The sequence below is a fragment of the Ovis canadensis genome, chromosome 3, assembly GCF_042477335.2.
Source record: "Ovis canadensis isolate MfBH-ARS-UI-01 breed Bighorn chromosome 3, ARS-UI_OviCan_v2, whole genome shotgun sequence".
Lineage (NCBI taxonomy): Eukaryota > Metazoa > Chordata > Mammalia > Artiodactyla > Bovidae > Ovis > Ovis canadensis.
In genome coordinates this window covers 120,976,277-121,001,155 of record NC_091247.1, presented here as the reverse complement: position 1 = coordinate 121,001,155, position 24,879 = coordinate 120,976,277, and the positions used below count along the sequence as shown (strand labels likewise).

The window sequence follows — 24,879 nt, the reverse complement described above, 5'->3', positions numbered from 1 at the left end:
GATGGTTACAGTCTTTGTGATACTCTGTCGAGGCATAATCACAGACGTGCAGAGCTTTTTCCTGACACAGCCTGCTCTATTTGTTCAGCCTCTGCCATGTGTACCTTACTAGGCCTCAGATTTCTTATCCATAAAAGAGGGATAGTAATTATTCTCTCCTAGTAGAGATTTTAGAGGGCAGAATGGAGGTCGATTTCACAAAATGCACAGCCCACGCTTCCCCGCAAAGTTCTCAGTGAACACTGGCAATTTTACAGTAATTATTGTTCTTCCCATGCTACTAAGGGTTCTCCTCTTATGTTTCTTGAACATATCTTCTTGAATTAACACTGTATTCTTGACACTAATAGATGGCAATATCATGATGTTCATTCTGCAGCCCCATGAGGGAAAAAAGTACTGGACTGCATTGTTTCCTCAGCTTGTGACATATTTAACCAGTTATACCACTACTGGTTGTTGAGTTTCACTGGTTATTGCTGTGAGGGATGCCATTGATATACTCACTATTTGTTCAGGCCACCGTCTTCAAATTGTGTTCCATACAGTCAGGTGTCTTTGTAGTTGGCTGGTATATCTTGGGAGGGTGAGTGAGGAAGAGATCTTTAACTCACCAAGGCAGCTCTCCCTCACTGTCCATTGGTTTCTGTACAATATTTTATTTGATCAAAAGGATCCTTGGCTAAAAGGTTTGAAAACGATTGCTTTCTAGATCATAGTTTCTCCAAGCATGGCATGAGAATCACAGTATTTGGTGTAATGTTAATATCTATAATATTGTTATACCCATACTGTTGTTTCTTTCATGGTGGCAGATACTTTCAGAGGATGCGGGATATGAATGTGTGTCAGAAATTGCACCTGCCCCTGAGCAGTTTGGATGAAGAGCTTTGAAAGCTTGCAGGATGAACTTCTTGTCCAAATGGTAACATTTGAACAGGTTCTTGAGTAATTAAAAAAATGTGTCAGGGTTAATGGGGAAACGGAATACAGGAAGAGAGAAAAGCAAATTGTTGACTGATTTTAAGCAGTTTTTTTTTAAAGGAGATTTAACAGGACTTAAATGAATGCAGGTGTGGAACTGGAGTTGCAATAGATCAGGGAGAAAAGGATAATAGTGAGATTTCTTTCCTGAAGAGCAAGGGAATGGGATGGCTCAGGAGAGCATGTAGAATAAGACTAGAACAGGATTAAGAGTGGAAGCCTGTAAACTGTGACCTCTACCACTAAAGGGAAGGAAAGACAATGAAAAGGGAGGACCAGTCAATGAAAGAGAATAAGGAGGGAAAGAAGAAAGATGAGGAAATGAGATTATACTCTTAGGAAATCAAGATTCTTCAGATCATGACTTCTGATCATAATAGTGATGCAGAAATATCCGACCAAATGAAGGTTGAAAGTCACCCTCATAACTGTGCAAAAAGAAGTACCTGGTGACCATTTTACCCGTACCTGATGGATGGAAATCAGAGTGGAAGGAGCTGAGTTGTTAGTGGGAGTTGAAGAAATAGATGTCAGGGTCAAGGCTGTGTTTTCCACTCAGTTTGATGTAGATATGAAGGAGGAAGTAAGAATGGTGGGTGACAGAGGAGGTAAAAAGAAGAAAACTTAGCATGTGTACAGAGAAAACTGACATTTCCAAAGCACATACAATGCATAGAATTTCACTTGCAAATATGTGAACGTTGAGCACACCTCTAGGCTAAAAGGAACGAGGGAGTCAGAGAATGAAATGACAAAAGAAAAGAAAATTAGAGATGATGCAAAGAGGAAACACCAAGAGGGAATTTGTCTTTCCCGGAGCAGACATCCTTGGAATGGGTTTGAAGAATGTAATGCTTGAATAGTTGGCTGCAGAGTTTCTGGAATTTTCTCAATTTGGGTGTCTGTCTGACCTTAATGGAGGGCTTTTCTAAAAGAGAAATAGACTTGTTAAAAACGAAAATTTGACTCTAATAATAGCTAACACTTATCGGATGCTTACTCTGTGCCCGACACTCTGCTAAGCACTGCATCTGCATCGATGCTTCTATCCAGCAACTCTATATGGAGATATTATTTTTAATCCCCATTTTATACTAGAAGAAACTGAAGCACAGAAAGTTGAAGTCACATTCTCCAGGTCACATTGAATATGGCAGAGCTAAGAGCTGAACCCATGGAATCTGTAACCAGAGCTTGTGTTTCTAAAGCCTGTGTTAAACCATCCACCCAATAGTATTTCTACATAAATTACATAACTATTCTCAGCCCACTTGCTCTTATTCTAGACTCAGAATCAAGTTTCAGCTATTTGGTTTTCTGCTGTACTTCAGGAAAGGTGCACTTGACTTCAAGAAGCTCATGAATATCAAAACCTTAATCACAGCTATTTGGATGACATGAGTTCATGCTTTACAAACCAACCATGGCCCTAGTCATATTAAAATCAAAGTTGCAAAATAAAGAAGCATTCTGCAAAACCTTGTCTGCTTCATTTACATAACAGTATGCAGAATGAATGGAAAGATAAAAATGCTCAGAATTTACCATTTCCTTTTCCTTTTTTAAATTTGAAACCCCTTGGTATTATGGATGATATCATCAAGCAGTTTGGTTTGAATATGCTCCGTGCTGGACTCTACAGATTACCCAACTGATGACATGCACACTCCTTGCCATTGTGACACCTCTCTTCTCTCAAGTGGGAATTTCAAGTGACAGACTAAAGCTGTTTGCTATCAATTTTGCAAAAAAACCACATCTGCCAGATAGCCAAGATTTAGTTCAGAGACAGAAATCAATTAATATTCTAATTTGTTACCTGTCATTAGCATCACACCATATTATGCCAAGTCAAAAGTGATAACCTTTATGTAACATATGCTCCTAAAGGAGTTTGATTTAGGGAATATGTTTCATTTCTGTGGAGTGTTGCTCCCTGTGTATAAATCCCATTAGAAATTTCAATTACACAGGCAGTAAAAATTGTGATGGATTAAAATGAAAGTGTAAAATACGCAGTTGCACATTTATCATAAAGCTGTGTGGCTGTGTTTATGATTTAGTTTTTCTACTTATTTGCCAAACCATTGAAAATTTTAGGTATTTCAGTTGTTTTTTCCCCATTAAAAAAATCAAGGAGAGAGCTAGCAGCATCAGATTTCTAAGAGATGTTACCTAGATTCTCTGACCTTCTACTATTTTAGGTTGCTGGTCAAAAGTAAATCTCCACAGAGGAAGGCTGATGACCTGATCTGATTTCCAGTGCCCAAGAAAGAAATACAGGAATGTGATAGTGGCTTGGGAGGAAGGAATGAAATAAGATTAGCCAAGAGAAAGAAAAGGGGAGAGTTGCACAGATATTTTCCCCTGTTGATTCTTTTCCTGTTGATGAACAGGGAGGAAAATATAAAGTATATATGGCGCTAAGTGGAAAAGGCTAAAAGATAAAGTTATCACTATAAATATGGAAAAAACTTGTTTTTTCAATGTGAATGACACAGTCAAGCATTGAAATGATGGTTTCTTTGGTGTTAGAAATCAAATAATGGGCCAAAGAACTAAATAGACATTTCTCCAAAGAAGACATACGGATGGCTAACAGACACATGAAAAGATGCTCAACATCACTCATTATTAGAGAAATGCAAATCAAAACCACAATGAGGTACCACTTCACACCAGTCAGAATGGCTGCAATCCAAAAATCTACAAGCAATAAATGCTGGAGAGGGTGTGGAGAAAAGGGAACCCTCCTACACTGTTGGTGGGAATGCAAACTAGTACAGCCACTATGGAGAACAGTGTGGAGATTCCTTAAAAAATTGCAAATAGAACTCCCTTATGACCCAGCAATCCCACTGCTGGGCATACACACCGAGGAAACCAGAATTGAAAGAGACACATGTACCCCAATGTTCATCGCAGCACTGTTTATAATAGCCAGGACATGGAAACAACCTAGATGTCCATCAGCAGATGAATGGATAAGAAAGCTGTGGTACATATACACAATGGAGTATTACTCAGCTGTTAAAAAGAATTCATTTGAATCAGTTCTGATGAGATGGATGAAACTGGAGCCGATTATACAGAGTGAAGTAAGCCAGAAAGAAAAACACCAATACAGTATACTAACACATATATATGGAATTTAGGAAGATGGCAATGACGACCCTGTATGCAAGACAGGGAAAGAGACACAGATGTGTATAACGGACTTTTGGACTCAGAGGGAGAGGGAGAGGGTGGGATGATTTGGGAGAATGGCATTCTAACATGTATACTATCATGTGAATTGAATCCCCAGTCTATGTCTGACACAGGATGCAGCATGCTTGGGGCTGGTGCATGGGGATGACCCAGAAAGATGTTATGGGGAGGGAGGTGGGAGGGGGGTTCATGTTTGGGAATGCATGTAAGAATTAAAGATTTTAAAATTAAAAAAAAAAAAGAAAAAAAAAAGAAAAAAAAATAAAATTTATTATGCTTGATTTATAATATTGTGTTTGTATCTACAGTATAGATAGCAAAGTGATTCAGTAATACATATTTATATACTCTTTTTCATATTCCTTTCCATTATGGTTTATCACAGGGTATTGAATATAGTTCCCTGTGCCATACAGGAGGACCTTGTTTTTCACCTTAAAATTTTTTCAGATGCTTTAAAATTTTAGCCTTTTAAGGACACAAAATCTAAGAGTGGAGGTTCAGCATGTAAGCCAAATCAACACTGATTCATTCATGTTCTGGATAAACAGAAGTTGGGTGCCCTATATATATTAAGGATCACCAGGGTAAAACTATGCATAGAACAGACCCAGAATTTTCCCTTCATACCGGTTACACAATTTTGAAGAGAGCCAGGACAATTTAAAAACCAGTAATAAAATATACAGCATTTAGAATGGTGCTAAGTAACCCAGTGAGAAATAAAGCAAGGGGGAGAGGACAGGAAATGCTGATGAAGTTGGGATGGGGTGAATGGATTATAATTTTGAATAGCATGGTTGGGGAAGTCCTCATGAAGATGACATTGGGTGAAAGCCTAAAGAAAGTGAGAGAATGGGTATTTAATGGGGAACATGAAATCCCACTGTTGTGAACGCTGCCATTGCCTCTCATATTGTTTACCCCTCCAGAGAAGGAAATGATGCTGAAGACAAGGCAGAATATACATTTGATTTGGTGTTAGTCATTGCTTTCTCTGCTTCCCTGTAACACATTTCTTTTAAAGAAAGCATTTTGATAAAATAGCCAAGTGAGAGTTTGCCCTCATGATAGATGCATTTAGTTTTTGCCCTGTAGTTGTGACTTCAAAGTCATATCAAAAGTTAGCTGAATCGATCCATTAGCTCAGCAGCAGAGACAGGAAGAGAACCCGAGAGAGCCTGTGTTTCCCCTTTAGGGCTTGCTCTACTGGACCGTCTCTACCTTCCCTAGGTTATGAATCTTCATGCTGAGAATGGAAATTACTGACAGCTGTGCTAAGAGTATCTTTCAGATGTATTTGAATTCATTAAAAGTGGGCGAACAGATCAACAAGTTGTTAGTTCCGGGGAGGATAAGATCCCTTGCAGTTTAATTCAGTGTCCTTATAGACTCTTTCTCTTATGAATTTTGTAAATCTCTCATCTAGATTATTGCAACAACCTGCTTTATTTTTTCTCCTTGTCCCCCTAAGCATATTTTAATACAATAGCAAGAGTGAATTTTAAACTTTTATTTTTAAGTTTTTTATTTTATATTGGAGTATAGCCGATTAACAATTTTGTGATATTAATAGTTTCTGGTGGACAGCAAAGGGACTCAGATATACATATGCATGTATCCATTCTCTTTCAAGCTCCCCTCCCATCCAGGCTGCCTGATTTTTAAGAAAAGCCTACATGAGATCATGGGATACCTGTGCTCAAAATGTTCCAAAGGCATTTTATTTCACTCAGAGTATAATCCAGTTTCCTCAGAACAATTCACAAGGCTCCATGTCTTGGAGTCTCAGGTTTGCCTCCTGCCATTGCTTTATTCCACCAAAGGCGCACTGAGTTCCTTGCTGTTCCAGGTGGATTCTTGCCTAAGGGGCCTTGTATTTCACAGGTTTTAGAACTTTCTCCTCCAGGCTTCCTTACAAAGGAAGTCAGCTCAGATCATCCAAGCAAATAATAACCTTCTACCCTCTACCCCTTTGCCTTTCTCACTTTACTCTCCTGTTTTCCATATATTATTTATTATTCCATGATGGACCATATACATTTGCCTCCTTATTGATTATTTCTTTTGTGAGGGCAAAAATCTGCTTTCCCATTAGACACTAGACAAGTATCTGTGCATTTAGCCACTCAGTCATGTCCAACTCTTTGCAACCCATGGACTGTAGCCCGCCAGGCTCCTCTGTCTGTGGGATTTCCCAGGTGAGAATACTGGAATGGGTTGACATTCCCTTCTCCAGGGGTCTTCCTGACCCAGGGATCAAACCCAGGTCTCCTGCATTGTAGATGCAGTCTTTACTGTCTGGGCCACCAGGGAAGCCCAGATAAGTGTCTAGTGTATAGTAAACGTTTACATATAAATAGAAAAGACTAACCTGTAGTTTAAGATTTAAATTAAATGCCATTGATTGGACTCAGTGCTACACACACTCAAACGTAGGTTCAGTTTATGGTTTCTTTCCAGATAACCACAAAGAAAATATTAAAAATTGTGCAAACATTTTTGAAATATTAACATATGAGTGAACGAAAACTAAACTTCTAATAATGGGAACGTATGTTTTTGCTATTGTTTAGGAATAATCTTTACAATGGAATAATTTCATAAATAAAGATATAAAATACAGCACAACCCATAAACATTAATATTCTCAGGAGAGACAGACATTGAAGAAGATAAAAAGAACCCACTTACATTAAACACAAGATAGTTTTCTTTATAAGTTGGATTTTCATTTATTAAGTATATTTAAACACTTTAGAATACTCCATTTCCAAGACTATACCTTTTTATTTTTGAAATACTACCATTCTAATAGTAAAAAAAAATCAAAGGTACGCTTATATTAAGAAGAATTCTGCTTTTCGCTTCTAATGGGTAAATTGATTCTCAACCATATATTTTTCCACGAATAACAATATGTAATACTCACATGGAATTTTATGCAGCTCATTCATAAACTTCTCCTTCAGCTTGGAGAAGGCATCCTCCTTCCCTTCCCCGGGACTGGCTGGCTCTGTGGCGTTGTGTGGCAGGACCGTGGCCGCAGTGGTGACTGGCGGGGCTGCCAGCGCCTCGTGATGACTCTCGCTCACCATCGTAGGTTCAGCTGAGACTGTGAGGGGAGGGAGGCAAAAAGGCACAGTTCAGAATGGCTTGCCTGACCCGAGTGAGAGCTATTCCAGAGATGGAAGACAGGAGGGGGCACACCTGCTCACTGGGTAAATAGCATGGCATTAGCATATTACTTTATGTTGGCTCATGAAATATTTATGGAGCCACAGAGAAGGTTCTTCCCCAGAAGGGAAGGCCATACATAGTTATTGAAAGCATTCTCTCCTAACAATACAATGAAACTGTCCAATCTCTTAGTTACTTATGCAGGCAATTATTTGCTGTGTAGATTTAACTCTTTAACCCATGTCCTACTGAAATGCACATGAAACAATTATTGACAATATGCATGCTCTGTGCTCTAAACATTTTGTGTTTTTTACAAGGAAAGATGAGATGAAATATTTATATTAAAACTGCTGATAAATGATAGCAAACATTCAAAATGTTAGTCAATTTAAAAATGTTTGTAAAGAATACTATTGTAATATTGATACTCCAAGATTCCTGAATGTTATACAGAAATTAATTTTTGAATCTCATTTATTGATGGTATACTTTCCTCCCAGGTTTTTTTTTTTTTTTTTTTTTTTGACATTTACCATAGATAATACTGTGACCAGTAATTCACCTGTCTTGCTGGGTGAATTTTTGAAACCACTGTAAATGTGACATGATTGACTATATATATCAAAGCACTGATGATAAAACATGACTTGTCTAATTATTTTAGTTTATTTGGCTTGATTATATTATTGAACTATTTTATTAAATTTATTCGAGTACTTTATATGTTTACCTAGATGAAACGGTTGATACTGATGATACCTTAGCTTTCACATTTCATGTGACTCAGCAAGACTTCAATTATATACACACACAAATGCAATATGCATGAAATATTTGCATGTATTAAAAAATGGATTTGTTCCTCTACTGTGAGAATCACCAGATGTGATATGCATCATTACTTGTCTCCATAGGGTAGTTGAGGATATTTGAGGAATTATGGTTTATTGTGGGATTTAAAGGAAATGATTGTGCTAAATAAAGTAACTAAGTACGACAGTGTCATCATTAAATTAAAGGTATATTATCTGTTTCAGCTCAATTTCTGTCATGTTCTGAAAGTGGAATGGCATTCCTGGGATGAGCCTGATGTTCAGCTGATTCCTTTAACTGGCTACACACTTGTTCACAGCTTTTGCGCACACAGATGTTTGGATCCTTTCTCTTGGATTACTAAATATTTTCATATTACCCCAGTTTATTCTGGAATGTAAAACATTTCTATATGTAAGTTGAATGGTCCAAAAGACAATAGGAAAAATAATGCATGTTAAAGAGAGTCAACATGTAGAAAATGACCTTAAAGTTTATTCAGTATTTTTTGCTGTTGTTGCTAAGGAAGTAAATGAATGTTTCTGTAATTTGCAACAAAGATCCTTTTCAGACGTAAGGTATACCTGGAAGGTGTTTCATTAAAAAAGGTGATATCTATAAACGTGTAAATTACTAACCAATGATATTATCCCAACTTTTTCTGATTTTAAAAAAATCAAGAAAAGATTATATAAGAAATATACAGGCAATACTTCTTTTTAGTTAATGTATACCATGTGAAATTAAAAAAGTCTTTTGCAAGTTATAAAGATATAATGGGCAGTTAAGAATCTAATATACTAACAAAGATTAATTGCTGAATTTATTTTTATTTTATATTCTGAGAGGTATTGTCTGTAAATAACAAAACTAAGAATAGTTATGTTGCTCTTGAAAATGCATATTTATGGAAATAAGATGCTTAGGAAGAAGCATCATTCTTGATAAAAAAAAAAAAAGCCAACAATTACTGAGGATTTGATAAGTGGCTTAGATATAGGAAATCAGAGTTCCCATACTATTCCCATGAGATAAGTGTAATTAGAACCCATTTTACAGGTGAGGAGACTAAGACCACCTGGTTTGTAGATAGTAGTAATTAGTGGGGTTGAGATTTGTACCTAGGTGTCCTAGCCACTAGTATCAGAGATATGTATACTATGAGACTAAAATCTAGTAAAACTGTTTTTTGAAAGAGCTTTGGACCATCGCCCTTAGTAAGTAGTACATTGTGTATTGTGCTCCAGTATACACACTCTCCCACTATATGTTATATTTGGAGCACATTTCACATTGGGAAACTTGTCCTTGCTATATGCAAAATATTCTGATATATTCCATTCTATTCTGTTCTATTTTAGTAAATTCTAATTATGCTTATTAGCTTCACAAACAACTATTGGTTTCATAACTGTTTGGAAAATCACTATAGTAAGGGACCTGTTAAGATACAGTAATACTAAATGAGGCTAATAAAAACTAAAGATGCCATTTATTAAGAATTTACTATGTGCCAAAATGCTGGCATTGAATTTTAAGTATAATATCCTCAATCTCTTCCTGAAACTCTGAAAAGTAACTTGGTCTTATTTTATAGGGGAAACAAAAGGATTGTGAAGAGATTAAGTGACTTGTTCTACACAGATTTAGCCTGATCCAAGGTTAAATCTTCCACTAATCTTCTTCAATAATAACATTTAAGTGTTATTAAGCAATTAAATCAGTACTGGAAAGGTATTTTATGACTTTTGAGTTGGAAAAAATTTTGCATTTCTATTCACAAGTTTACCAGTGAATAGAAAACACAAGTCACCTTACTAATAGAAAAGAGATTGATTAATTTTAGAGGTATAGTTACTGAATTTGTTAAAGTGGAATTTAACATCTTGGAGTGTGCCAAGAAAAATATTATTGAATAGAAAAATAAATTCTCCCCCAGAAGAAAGCTGAAGGTCACAGACAAGCAATTCTAAAATATATACATATTGCCCCTGAAAAAAAAACAAGAACAAACCGCACTTAATTTCACAAATAGTCAAAGAACTGAAAGTTAATATATATTCATTGTAAACATGGATAAATATAGATGTGAAGGTGAGTATATAAAAAACTTGACAATGGGTAAAAGACCATAGTTTAGAGAAATACTTTACAGAGGCCAAAGTACCAGAACATAGTCTATAGAAGCATTCAATTTTTTTTTCTAGAAATTCACAATAAAGAATTAATATAAGGATGTTTATAGTAATTCATTTGTAGTATTTTAAGACCAGAAATTACCTAACGATGATATTAAAATTATGATAATCCATAAGATAATGTTATTAAAATTAAAGGCAAATGTTTACAAATCTGGAGATATATTACAGTATTAGATGAAAATGCAAATGACTAAACATTATATAAAGTATGTCCAACGTCTCTGGATAAGATTTTTTTGTAAAAAAAAGGTTGGAAAGATATACTTAAAAATATCAACATTGTGGTAGTATATTCACATTTTTTAATGTATGTTTACATTGTCAATATATTGTAAGCCTAAATTGTTTTAAATTATGCATAGGGAGAAAAGCTTTAAAACTGTTTTGCTCTTGAGGAAACTGTACCTTGCAAAAAGAGATTTACTTCCTAACACCAGATTTTCTAAAAAATCCTTTATGATGTAGTATAAAAAGCTAAATGCTAGAAAGAAGGATTCAGCTACATGTTTAGCAAATATAGTATGCAAAATAGTGCCTGGGTAAAATAGAATGTAGAAAAATTTTTAAGGTATCATGAAGGCTAACACATTTGTGGAATAAAATGAGGAAAATCAAGATTTTTGGTTGCCATGACAACTTCCCTCTGTTCCTTATGTTTATTCTACTTAGTAGGACTTTAATTATGTCTGTCCCGGGTCTACAAACTGATATGAATTTTTTGGCTTATACAGTGAGATAGTCTACCAACCTGCATCAACATAATGATTTTTGTTGAAAGAACTATTTCCATCTATTTAAGTATTGCACTTTATCATTCAGTTCAGTTCAGTTCAGTCTCTCAGTCATGTACGACTCTTTGCGACCCCATGAATTGAAGCACGCCAGGCCTCCCTGTCCATCACCAACTCCCGGATTTCACTCAGACTCAAGTCCATCGAGTTGGTGATACCATCCAGCCATCTCATCCTCTGTTGTCCCCTTCTCCTCCTGCCCCCAATCCCTCCCAGCATCAGAGTCTTTTCCAATGAGTCAACTCTTCACATCAGGTGGCCAAAGTACTGGAGTTTCAGCTTTAGCATCATTCCTTCCAAGAAATCCCAGGGCTGATCTCCTTCAGAACGGACTGGTTGGATCTCCTTGCAGTCCAAGGGACTCTCAAGAGTCTTCTCCAACACCACAGTTCAAAAGCATCAATTCTTTGGCACTCAGCCTTCTTCACAGTCCAACTTTCACATCCACACATGATTACTGGAAAACTATAGCCTTGACTAGATGGACCTTTGTTGGCAAAGTAATGTCTCTGCTTTTCAATATGCTATCTAGGTTGATCATAACTTTCCTTCCAAGGAGTAAGCATCTTTTAATTCCATGGCTGCAGTCACCATCTGCAGTGATTTTGCAGCCCAGAAAAATAAAGTCTGACTGTTTCCACTGTTTCCCTATCTATTTCCCATGAAGTGATGGGACCAGATGCCATGATCTTCGTTTTCTGAATGTTGAGCTTTAAGCCAACTTTTTCACTCTCCTCTTTCACCTTCATCAAGAGGCTTTTTAGTTCCTCTTCACTTTCTGCCATAAGGGTGGTGTCATCTGCATATCTCAGGTTGTTGATATTTCTTGATTCCAGCTTGTGTTTCTTCCAGCCCAGCGTTTCTCATGATGTACTCTGCATAGAAGTTAAATAAGCAGGGTGACAATATACAGCCTTGACGTACTCCTTTTCTGATTTGGAACCAGTCTGTTGTTCCATGTACAGTTCTAACTGTTGCTTCCTGACCTGCATATAGGTTTCTCAAGAGGCAGGTCAAGTGGTCTGGTATTCTCATCTCTTTCAGAACTTTCCACAGTTTATTGTGATCCACACAGTCAAAGGCTTTGGCATAGTCATTAAAGCAGAAATAGATGTTTTTCTGGAACTCTCTTGCTTTTTCCATGATCCAGCGGATGTTGGCAATTTGATCTCTGGTTCCTCTGCCTTTTCTAAAACCAGCTTGAACATCTGGAAGTTCACGGTTCACGTATTGCTGAAGCCTGGCTTGGAGAATTTTGAGCATTACTTTACTAGCATGTGAGATGAGTGCAATTGTGAGGTAGTTTGAGCATTCTTTGGGACTGGAATGAAAACTGACCTTTTCCAGTCCTATGGCCACTGCTGAGTTTTCCAAATTTTCACTTTATCATAATAGCATGCAAAATTAAAGAGCAAACAGGAGAAGAAGGTCAAAAATATTGAAAAATATATTATTACTAAGAAAATTCTTTGAATGTAGAAATGCTCCAAACTGAAAGTAATTCTTGCCGAAACTATTACAGAATCCAGGAGATACCACAGAATGTATTAGTATGTATTTCTGAGGTGGAGGGCAACATGTAGTGATTTTATTCCATCAGAATTTCCTTTGACCTCCTGTAATTGTAGGTGAAAATCCTAAGAAGATGCCCTGTACATCCCTCCCCCCACTTCAGAATGAGGTCTTCAGCTTCAGGGAGGGCTCTTGCCGACAACTCACAGCTGAAGAATCTCTCCTAAAGAAATGCCTTTGGCTAAAGAGAACTGCTTTGCCCAGGCTTATACCCACATCCCCAGGGACAGCCCACATCCAGTGCCTAGGATGCCGGTGGAAAGGTCTGTCCCCCTGTCTTAATTTGGTTCATCTCTGAAGTGCCCCCTGGGGTCAGCTAAAGGCTGTGGTAACTGCATCTCAGTTTCATCAACCCTCCTTGCCTCAGCCTGTTTCCACCACTCTCTTAACATGGAAAGCATTCACCAGTAAGCCACCTCTGACTCAGGGCAGCTTTCCAGGGAATCCAACTTATGATACCCACTCTGAAAGATTTTTGGGAAAAAAAAAATAAACCACTGTCAAAAGCTTCATTTAAATTCTTTCCCAACCCAAGGATCCTTAGGCAGTAAGTGAACTCTCACAGCATGATCAAAACCCTCTACAAGTTTGCAAATGTTTGAATGTGAGGCTTCAGGTGCTACGTCTCTCTCTTTATATACTTTCCCTTGCAGGAAGTAAGAGGACAGCTAGAGATTGTATGGTCCCTGTCATGGCAGGAGAAAGGTGACTTCTGGCGACAATGCCAATAACATGGCAAGAGAGAAAAGGTTGTTTATCAGAACTTAGAGCAAATGGAAGCGTAGCATGCAGACTATCTTTATGAAACCACAAACATACAGGGTCCTGGGCCATTTTTCTTCAAAATATTGATTCAAAATATATCCAGTTTATGTCCAGATTTTACCTATTTGTTTCATCACAAGTCTCCTAAGAGGTGCAGGAAGAATCCTGCTTAAGAGTATGGTTCTCAGCCAGTATCTCTCATAGATATCTGCAAATTGTATACAAATGAGCCTGCTTAGCTTTACTTTGAAAAAAAGAGTCAACATTCCTCCTCAGTCCCGCAAATGCCAGTTATGAATACAGCTGCTGCTGCTGCTAAGTCACTTCAGTCGTGTCCAACCCTGTGCGACCTCATAGACGGCAGCCCTCCAGCCTCCTCTGTCCCTGGGATTCTCCAGGCAAGAATACTGAATACTGAGATGTCCTTAATATGTGAATCCCAGTGCTTGCTCATCTGTAGCCCCTTTCCACTGGAACTTCCCGCTCACAGACTCTAATGGTGGAAGAGGATCTATGTAGATTACACCATCACCCCATGGATGCAGCAAGTTTAAGGAAGAATGAATATCTAATTCAAAAGCACCTCACTTAGATGCTGGCCTGAGGCCAGTGACACTCTTTAGCATGAAAAGCTGAGTGAGGCCAATAAGATTCCTTCAGGAACTGAAGCTACGAGACACCCTAAAGAAAGTGAAGCATAGGGAAGAGAAGCAGCATGCACGACGTCACAGAGTTAATAAGCAAGAGTCAGGGTTCCAAAGGCAGCTGACCCCAGGGCTCACGTCTATGACCACCGTGCAGTCCCTCCCTCTGGCTGTCCTGCTTGCTTTGGCTGGGTTTTCAGTTCTTTCTGAGTTTCACTACATAGTATCTTGCAAAAACTAGTATTGATTGTAATTTGAGTATCTGTACCTTATTAATCAAGAAAGCATAATGAGAAGTAAAATCTGCTATGTGGGTTCACTAGGCTGAGTTGTTTCCGGAGTATCTGAATTTATAGCCAGAGGTGCTAAATTCTGTTACTCAGTCCGCTCTACATTCATAACTGGATGTGTGTGGAGGAGAGAAAGACCTGCCGATGTTGAGATATGGCACTCCTATTGTGCAGGTTTATCAAAGTGCTTTGGAGACGCATTGATTAAAACATTCAGTGCAGTGATTAAAACATTCAACTGTGAATACATTTTTCTCCCACAATACGTTTTCCTCCACGTTTTTACGTCTGTGAAATGAAGATTTATTTTCCGTATAATCAACGGCATCTCACTATCACTGTCAGGCTGTGCACACCCAACTGTCTTCTTACTTCCATTGATGTTCCAGTAACAAATCGTTTAAGGGCCATTTGAGGAAGAGATCTGAATCCTGGCAGTGGTCTGAAGCTTTCTATTGAAAGCTCATACACTCAAAACTAGCAGAATGAGAATCAAACAGTTTGGAAGATTTTAGAAGCACTAATGGAACAATATTTAAAGAAATGCTTTATCAAACACTCTTGATGGCACGAAGGAAAATGGTGTGTAAGAAAAAGATGGGTATCATCAGCTCTGAGCTAAGAACAGATTTAAAAGTCTTTGTAATTTATTAACCAATCTCTTTTGCTTTCATTTTCCTTATTTGAATACACGAAAATGACACAAAATAAAATCTGTCTAAATAAGTCGATGATTCAAAAAGAACAGAATAAAAATTCAAGTGATATGAAACCATTTCTTGACATAGTTTGCAGTACTTTTTCTTATTGGTCTATGAAATATTGCTGCATCTTATAATTAATGGTTTCTTAGAGTACATGAAATAGATATTTCCTAAAGAATAAGAGAAAGTGTTAGCATTGTTTACAAATAATATATTATAAAGTAATAAACTGTATAAAATTTTAAGCAAACTGAGTTTTTCATTCCCAGAAGATAAATCACAATTATATTTAATAACTATAGTCAACACAAATTTCAGAACTAGCTAAACTAAAAATGAATCCCTGAGCCAAATGAAAACCATGTTCACTGTGACATTATTTCCCCCCTTAGATCTATAATAGAGAGGATAAAAGAATGGAAACAATACATATCCAAGTCAAAACCCAAGTACTGAATTACTGTGGTAATGACACAGAAAATCAAGAATCCTTATACAAATTGAAAATTTCCCACCTATAATAGGGAAAGAAATCTCAAAAATTGGGATATCAGAGATGTTTCTAAAGCATTTAATAATAAATTCACAAATTTAACATTTTTTTCTAGTAATCCACCTATGTCCACCCATTTATGTACTAATGCAGTTTCAAAAACTGTATTTTCAAAGCATCACTCAATAATGGAGAACTTTTATAGCTTTAAAAGGCCTCCCAAGATTTTGGTAAGAATGACAGGGTCATGATCAAGAAAAGACAGCAAAAGAGCTACTTCAAATGTATTATAAAGACTCAAGTGCATTTTGTAGTGTTTAAAAATGAGAGTTAAAGTCTCCCTTTTTAATTTTTTGATTAAAAAAAGACATTTAAGCCTAGAGATGGAAAGGCAATTTTGCAAGGATTAATTTGGCATAATTTTCATTAACAATGTTTTTGTGTACAATATTAATTGAAGTTCCCTCTTGTGTTGTTGTTTAGTCACTAAGTTTTGTCTGACTCTTTTGTGACCCCATGGACCGTAGCCCACCAGGCTCCTCTGTCCATGGGATTTCTCAGGCAAGAATAGTGGAGTGGGTTGCCATTTCCTTCTCCAGGGGATCTTCCTGACTCAGGGAAAAACCGGTGTCTCCAGCACTGCAGGCAGATTCTTTACCACCGAGCCAGCTGGGAACCCCATCTCCGCTATACAATAAGATAAAACTTGATGCTTTTGGCAGTTTTGGAACAGACACAGGTTAACTGGATCCAGCCAACTGACTCTCAAGATGTTTTCTATAGCAGTAACAGAATAATCATTTGGAATTCCCATTCTCCATCGCCTTGCTGAAATCTTGCTCTGAACTCTTGCTGTTTCTGAGCTGCAGGACTTGAGATAAAATGTAAGCTTGTGACTCAAAACCCTCTTTGATCAAACAGTGTGCAAACTGTCAAAGTTTTGCTACACAGGGAAGGAAAACTTTAAAATTCATCTATCCACAATTCAGATTGTGATAAATATGATAGAAATTGCTTCAGTATCCAGTTAAAAACAGTATATTAATAAAGAAAACACCTAACACTTAATAAGCCTGTACTATTAGCACACATTTTTTAAGAGCTTGAAACATAGCTCATTTAATGCTCACTAACTAAACCCATGAGTCAGGCCATATCATGTCTTTTATAGACAAGAAACTTTACCAAAGCTTACATAGCTAGTAAGTGTTGGAATGAGGCTTTGAATTGCAACAGGACCCATGGAATTTTGCCTCACTAATAAATAAATACATGTCGAATGAATAAATTTTGCATGTAGAGTGTGTCTGGCATGATACTGGGTACTCTAGATATTGTAAGAAGTTCATTCACCATCTGTATGCACCCCTGTGCAGAGGGATGCATATAGATGGTTTAAATCCAATGTGATATGTGCTCTAGTAGAAATGATTATGAAAGACTGAACCGAGAGGACACACCAGGTAGAAAACCACACTGGGATTTAAATATCTGTGTAGTTGGTCCTGAAGGCTAAATATATCGTATATGAAGTCTTAAAAAGTGATTTGGCTTTTTCTTCCTGAATTCAACCTTCTATTAGTGTGCTAATGAATTCATTTGGGGATCTGAGACTTGAATGAACAATACACACAATTTACTAAATAATAATAAACAAGATCATGGGTTAGTTGCTTACCTAACAGTTATTCCTTCCTTCTGATTTTGGATAAGCCATATTTTTTTATTTTTTCCAGGTAACTACTACCCCTTATCCCCCGCTCATGGCTAAATCTTACTGTCTCTGTGTCAGTCATGGGCACCCCATACTTCTTCCCATTGGATGGTTAGTGCAATGGCAAGTGATCCAGTTTGGGCCTTTGTGGTATAAGGGGAAGTCTAATGGGACTTGGAAGTCTCCTGGGTGATGTCTGGGAAAGTTTTTATAACTCCTAAAAATATATGCACAGGAAGTAATTTATCTTTCATTGGTTGGTGTTATATTTGTGTGTGGCAGCTAGAACTGCTTGTAATTATATTGTGATCATGAGAGAATCTAGCAAAGAAGACGATGCTTTAGGGGTAAAGGAGCTGAAAGTTGGGAGGAATCATGGTGCTCAGGATAGGCTGAGCTGCTGTACTATTTAACCCTACAACCACCATACCTTGGAACTTCTTGCAGTGAGACAGAATATATTTTCTTTATGGTTTAATCCACTTTGTGTTGTATTTGCTGTTGCCTACAGTCCTAGGTGGTACCAGTGGTGAAGAATCTACCTGCCAAAGCAGGAGACACGAGAGACAAAGGTTCAATCCCTGGGCCGGGAGGATCCCCTCGGGAAGGAAATGGCAACTCACTCCAGTATTCTTGCCAGGAAAATTCCATGGTCAGAGGAGCCTGGAAGGCTGTAGTCCATGGGATCACAAAGTGCTGGACACAACTGAGCACGCGTGCATGCACACTCAGAGTCAAAAGCTAGCAATTACACACACTTTCTAACATGGTCTCCACAATAACAAAAATGAAATCTCTTCCACAGGCTTATTTTCTACTATGCTATGCTAAGGCTGCTTGCTCGTATTCTTTACTGTGTGTGTATCTGACCTCTAGTTTTTGATTCTTAGTCTAGGAGACACTCATTACATTTTATCCTAATCAGAAGAGACTCTTCCTCTACATGCCGTGAATTATGGTGAAGATCACAGTCCTGCACCCTAAAGTGTAAGATAAATACAAACTGAACTGATCTGAAGTACTGGAAAATTTTGGCTTTGTCATTGGTTATAATTTAGAAGATTTTAAAGGTTTAGGTGATCTAAATTTATACATTTTATTCAAATTGAATGATCTATGTTCTAATATGTCCATCACTAATCAAAGTGTGTGACTTTGGGGACATTGTACAACTGTGCCTTGATTCATTTGGAATATTATAGAAGTAAATCAGGGGGAACCAAACACTTGGAAAGCATATTTGAAAGGCAGGTACCCTATCATGTCTATTACGTGGCACATTCTTCAAGCGTTTCTTTGTTGTTTAGTCGCCAAGTCATGTCTGATTCTCTGCAGCCCCATGAACTGCAGCTTGCCAGTTCCTTAGTGGGTTCCTTTTCTTTTGCTTCTCCTCCTCTCACATTTAAGGATCACTGTGAAAAATATGACTTTGATAAAAACCGTTATTGATAGTTTTTTTTTTTAACCTTCATTTAGCCAGCAATTGGACTCAATGCCATTTCCATTTGAGTAGTTCAGTAACAGGACAGATGAATATATCGCAGTTTGTAACTGAGATCTTCAAAGGAAGAATTCAGTGTAATAGTTTGATGTTAAGAAACACGATCTGTAAATATCCTCTCATTTGCATAATCAGGCATTCTGGCTTATTGACAGCAATATGTAGAGTCAAATTGCTTTTTCATTTTAGATTTAGTAATTTTAGGCACTATAATTTTCTTGACATAAAGTCATTCCGTGTATAGTCTTATCTCTTTAGGTTTTCCCCCAAACATTTGAATAACTTGATATTATGACATGGTGGAAGAAAACTTGTCCTGAATGTGCCCATCTTCCTCTTTGAAAGCTGTGGGGTGACTTAATCTCAGAATGCCATATTACAACAACTTTCTGATATTTTTAATTAGAAAGTATCTCTAGCTTACTGTGAAGCAACAGATGCAGGGAAGATTTACAACTTGCCCCATTGTGTAGCTCAAGAGCATTGATGTTTAGAACCCCAGGTTTATTTTAACAACCTGGTTATAAACTATGATGCACTTGTTGGAAGAAAATGTTGATATTTAGCCAAACTTTTTTTCTCTCATGCCATTAATATGCAACTGCTTTTCCTTAAAACAGGTAATAGCAATAGCTAAATCTCAATTAATACCCAACTAAGAAGATATTTCAGAATGAGAGCACCCTGTTACAGAGTCATTACTGAATGTCATATTACAGATAAACTAACACTTTTACCAAGGTACAAGTACACTAATAGCATGAATAAAATATGAGTGCTGATTTCAATCAACTAAAAGTCACCCTGTATTATAGAAGGTGAAATAGAGAATCAAATAGGAGCTATGACTTAATATCATGTCACTTGTTTACCAGAGATTTTATTTTTGGACATCACCTGGGGACTTTTGAAATCAAAGACCAAATCAGTGAGAAAGAATAGCAACCAAAAAAAAAAAACAAAACAAAACCCAAACTCACACCAAAAGACTGTGTGAAAGCTTTGTGCCAAACAAAGAAAGAAAAAGGAGGAATACTAGCAAAGCACCACTGTAATTAATGGAGTAAAATTATAAAATTGAAGTGAAATATGAGGATTTTTATAGCAACAATTTCAAATCACATAATGTTCAAGGCTAGAAGTAGAAAGAACAGGCAAAATATAGCTCTATTAGAAACCTTTAAGCTACACAGGTGAAAATAATAACATATCTAAAGGAAAAATAAACCAAAATATAGGAATTAGGGTGTAAAAATGATAAAATCCATCAAGGGGTAAGGAGACCTAACCCAGGAATCGAACTCAGGTCTCCCACATCAGAGGCAGATTCTTTACTATCTGAGCCATCAGGGAAGCCTACCAGGTAAGTAGGATAGTTAAAGAAGGAGCTTGTGAGCACACATGAGCTCATGGATGGCCACCTTGAGAGGGATCTCAGTTCTGACTCTTGTCATAGCTATAAACACAAGAGCATTCTAAGCCAGGGTTCCACCAAAACCAGACAAAGATGCCACAAAAAAAGAAAACTAGAGGCCAATATCACTGATGAACATAGATACAAATATCCTCATATTAAAAACATATTAATTAGATCATACTGAACGGATCTTAAAAAGATCATACATATCCTTACAAATAGCTGTGAAAAGAAGAGAAGCGAAAAGCAAAGGAGAAAAGGAAAGACATAAGCATCGGAACGGAGAGGTCCAAAGAATAGCAAGGAGAGACAAGAAAGACTTCCTCAGAAATCAATGCAAAGAAATAGAGGGAAAAAACAGAATGGGAAAGACTAGAGATCTCTTCAAGAAAATTAGAGATACCAAGGGAACATTTCATGCAAAGACGGGCTTGATAAAGGACAGAAATGGTATGGACCTAAAAGAAGCAGAAGATATTAAGAAGAGTTGGCAAGAATACATGGGAGAACTATACAAAAAAGAGCTTCATGACCCAGATAATCATGATGGTGTGATCACTCATCTAGAATCAGACATCCTGGAATGTTAAGTTCAAGCGGGCCTTAGACAGCATCACTATGAACAAAGCTAGTGGAGGTGATGGAATTCCAGTTGAGCTGTTTCAGTCCTGAAAGATGATGCTGTGAAAGTGCTGCACTCAATATGCCAGCAAATTTGGAAAACTCAGCAGTGGCCATAGGACTGGAAAAGGTCAGTTTTCATTCCAGTCCCAAAGAATGCTCAAACTACCACACAATTGCACTCATCTCACATGCTAGTAAAGTAATGCTCAAAATTCTCCAAGCCGGCTTCAGCAATACATGAACTGTGAACTTCCAGATGTTCAAGCTGGTTTTAGAAAAGGCAGAGGAACCAGAGATCAAATTGCCAACATCTGCTGGATCATTGAAAAAGCAAGAGAGTTCCAGAAAAACATCTATTTCTGCTTTATTGACTATGCCAAAGCCTTTGACTTTGTGGGTCACAATAAACTGTGGGAGATTCTGAAAGAGATGGGAATACCAGACCACCTGACCTGCCTCTTGAGAAATCTGTATGCAGGTCAGGAAGCAACAGTTACAACTGGACATGGAACAACAGACTGGTTCCAAATAGGAAAAGGAGTACGTCAAGGCTGTATATTGTCACCCTGCCTATTTAACTTCTATGCAGAGTACATCATGAGAAACGCTGGACTGGAAGAAACACAAGCTGGAATCAAGATTGCCAGGAGAAATATCAATAACCTCAAATATGCAGATGACACCACCCTTATGGCAGGAAGTGAAGAGGAACTAAAAAGCCTCTTGATGAAAGTGAAAGAGGAGAGTGAAAAAGTTGGCTTAAAACTCAACATTCAGAAAATGAAGATCATGGCATCTGGTCCTATCACTCCATGCGAAATAGATGGGAAAACAGTGGAAACAGTGTCAGACTTTATTTTGGTGGGCTCCAAAATCACTGCAGATGGTGACTGCAGCCATGAAATTAAAAGATGCTTACTCCTTGGAAGGAAAGTTATGACCAACCTAGATCACATATTAAAAAGCAGAGATATTACTTTGCCAACAGGTCCATCTAGTCAAGGCTATGGTTTTTCTAGTGGTTATGTATGGATGTGAGAGTTGGAATGTGAAGAAAGCTGAGCGCTGAAGAGTTGATACTTCTGAACTGTGGTGTTGGAGAAGACTCTTGAGAGTCCCTTGGACTGCAAGGAGATCCAACCAGTCCATCCTAAAGGAGATCAGTCCTGGGTGTTCTTTGGAAGGACTGATGCTAAAGCTGAAACTCCAATACTTTGGCCACCTGATGTGAAGAGTTGACTCATTGGAAAAGATTCTGATGCTGGGAGGGATTGGGGGCAGGAGGAGAAGGAGATGACAGAGGATGAGATGGCTGATGGCATCACTGACTCGATGGACATGAGTTTGAGTGTACTCCGGGAGTTGGTGATGGACAGGGAGGCCTGGTGTGCTGTGATTCATGTGGTTGCAAAGAGTTGGACACGACTGAGCCACTGAACAGAACTAAACTGAATATGTATGAGAAAGATCATACATCCTGACCAAGTGGGCTTTATCCTATGGATGCAAGCTGTCTTCAATATTCTCAAATCAATCAATGTGATACATCACAATAACAAACTGAAGGATAAGAACCATACGATTATCTCAATACATGCAGAGAAAACCTTTGACAAAATTCAACACCCATTTATGATAAAAACTCTCCAAAAAGCAGGCATAGAAGGAAGATACCTCAACATAATAAAAGTCAAATATGATAATTCCACCACAAACACTATCCTCAATGGTGAAAAATTGAAATCATATACCCTAAAGTCAGGAATGAGACAAGGGTGCCAACTCTTACCACTAATATTCAACATTGTTTTGGGAATTTTTAGCCACACAAATCAGAGAAGAAAAAGAAGTAAAAAGAATCCAGATTGGAAAAGAGGTAAAACTCCCTGTTTGTAGATGACATTATCCTCTACATAGAAAACCCTAAAGACACCACCAGAAAATTACTAGAGCTAATCAATGAATATAGTAAAGCTGCAGGATATAAAATTAACACACAAAAATCCTTTGCTTTCCTATACAGTAACAATGAGAAAACAGAGAAATTAAGGAAACAATCCCATTCACCACTGCGACAAAAAGAATAAAATACTTGGAATAAATCTACCTAAAGAAACAAAAGACCTATATACAGAAAACTAAAACACTGATGAAAGAAATCAAAGATGACACAAATAGATGGAGAAATGTACCGTGTTCATGGATCAGAAGAATCAATATAGTGAAAATGAGTATACTTACCCAAAGCAATCTATAGATTCAATGTAATTCCTATCAAGCTTCAATGGAATTTTTCACAGAACTAGAACAAATAATTTCACAATTTGTATGGAAATACGAAAAACCTCAAATAGCCAAAGCAATCTTGAGAAAGAAGAATGTAACAGGAGTAATCAACCTGCCTGACTTTAGACTACACTACAAAGCTATAGTCATCAAGAGAGTATGGTACTGGCACAAAGACAGAATTATATGAATGAAACAAAATAGAAAGCCCAGAGATAGATCCACACACCTATGGACACCTTATCTTTGACAAAGGAGGCAAGAATATACAATGGATTAAAGACAATCTCTTCAACAAGTTGTGCTGGGAAAACTGGTCAACCACTTGTAAAAGAATGAAACTAGAACACTTTCTAACACCATACACAAAAAATAAACTCAAAATGTATTAAAGATCTAAATGTAAGATCAGAACACTCTTAGAGGAAAACATAAGCAAAACACTGTCTGACATAAATCAACAGCAAGATCCTCTATGACCCACCTTCCAGAGACAAATGGGACCTAATTAAACTTAAAAGCTTTTGCACAATGAAGTAAACTATAAGCAAGTTGAAAAGACAGTTTTCAGAATGGGAGGAAATAATAGCAAATGAAGTAACTGGCAAAGAATTAATCTCAAGAATATACAAACAGCTCATGCAGCTCAATACCAGAAAAATAGATGATCCAATCAAAAAATGGATCAAAAAACTAAACAGACATTTCTCCAAAGAAAACATATAGATGGCTAACAAACACATGACAAGATGCTCAGCATCACTCATTATCAGAGAAATGCAGATCAAAACCATAATGAGGTACCATCTCATGCCTGTCAGAATGGCTGCTATCAAAAAGTCTATAAACAAGAAATGCTGGAGAAGGTGTGGAGAAAAGAGAACCCTCTTACACTGTTGGTTGGAATGCAAACTAGTACAGCCACTGTGGAGAACAGTGTGGAGATTAAAAACTGGAAATAGAACTGCCATATGACCCAGCAATCCCACTGCTGGGCATACACACTGAGGAAACCAGAATTGAAAGAGACGCATGTACCCCAATGTTCATCGCAGCACTGTTTACAATAGCCAGGAGATAGAAGCAACCTAGATGTCTATTAGTAGATGAATGGATAAGAAAGTTGTGGTACACATACACGATGGAATATTACTCAGCTATTAAAAAGTATGCATTTGAATCATTTCTAATGAGGTGGGTGAAACTGGAGCTTATTATACAGAGTGAAGTAAGTCAGAAAGAAAAACACCAATACAGTATATTAATACATATATATAGAATTTAGAAAGATGATAATGACAGCCCTATATGTGAGACAGCAAAAGAGACACAGATAAAAAAAAAACAAAACAGACTTCTGGATTCTGTGGGAGAAGGCGAGGGTGGGATGATTTGAGAGAATAGCATTGAAACATGTATACTACCATATGTGAAATATATGGCCAGTCCAAGTTTGATGCATGAAACAGGGCACCCAAAGCTAGTGCACTGGGACAACCCAGAGGGATGGGATGGGGAGGGAGGTTGGATGGGGTTTGGGAGGGGGACACATGTACACCTGTGGCTGATTCATGTCAGTGTATGGCAAAACCCACAGTATTGTAAAGTAATTAGCCTCAAATTAAAATAAATAATTTAAAAATTAAAAAGCCAGTGTTTCCTAACTTGTTAAAAATTAGTATAATAA

At 37.4% G+C, this 24,879-nt stretch overlaps 1 protein-coding gene across 2 annotated transcripts in view; it reads right to left on the bottom strand.

Moving 5' to 3' along the window:
* Positions 1–24,879, bottom strand: part of SYT1 (synaptotagmin 1) — a 631,014-nt gene that overhangs the window by 227,149 nt on the left and 378,986 nt on the right. For both annotated transcript variants that reach the window (XM_069584106.1, XM_069584105.1), the window contains one exon: positions 7,127–7,309. In XM_069584106.1, coding sequence (XP_069440207.1) covers positions 7,127–7,292 — 166 coding nt within the window. In that variant the 5' untranslated portion in view covers positions 7,293–7,309. The remainder of the gene's footprint in view (positions 1–7,126; positions 7,310–24,879) is intronic.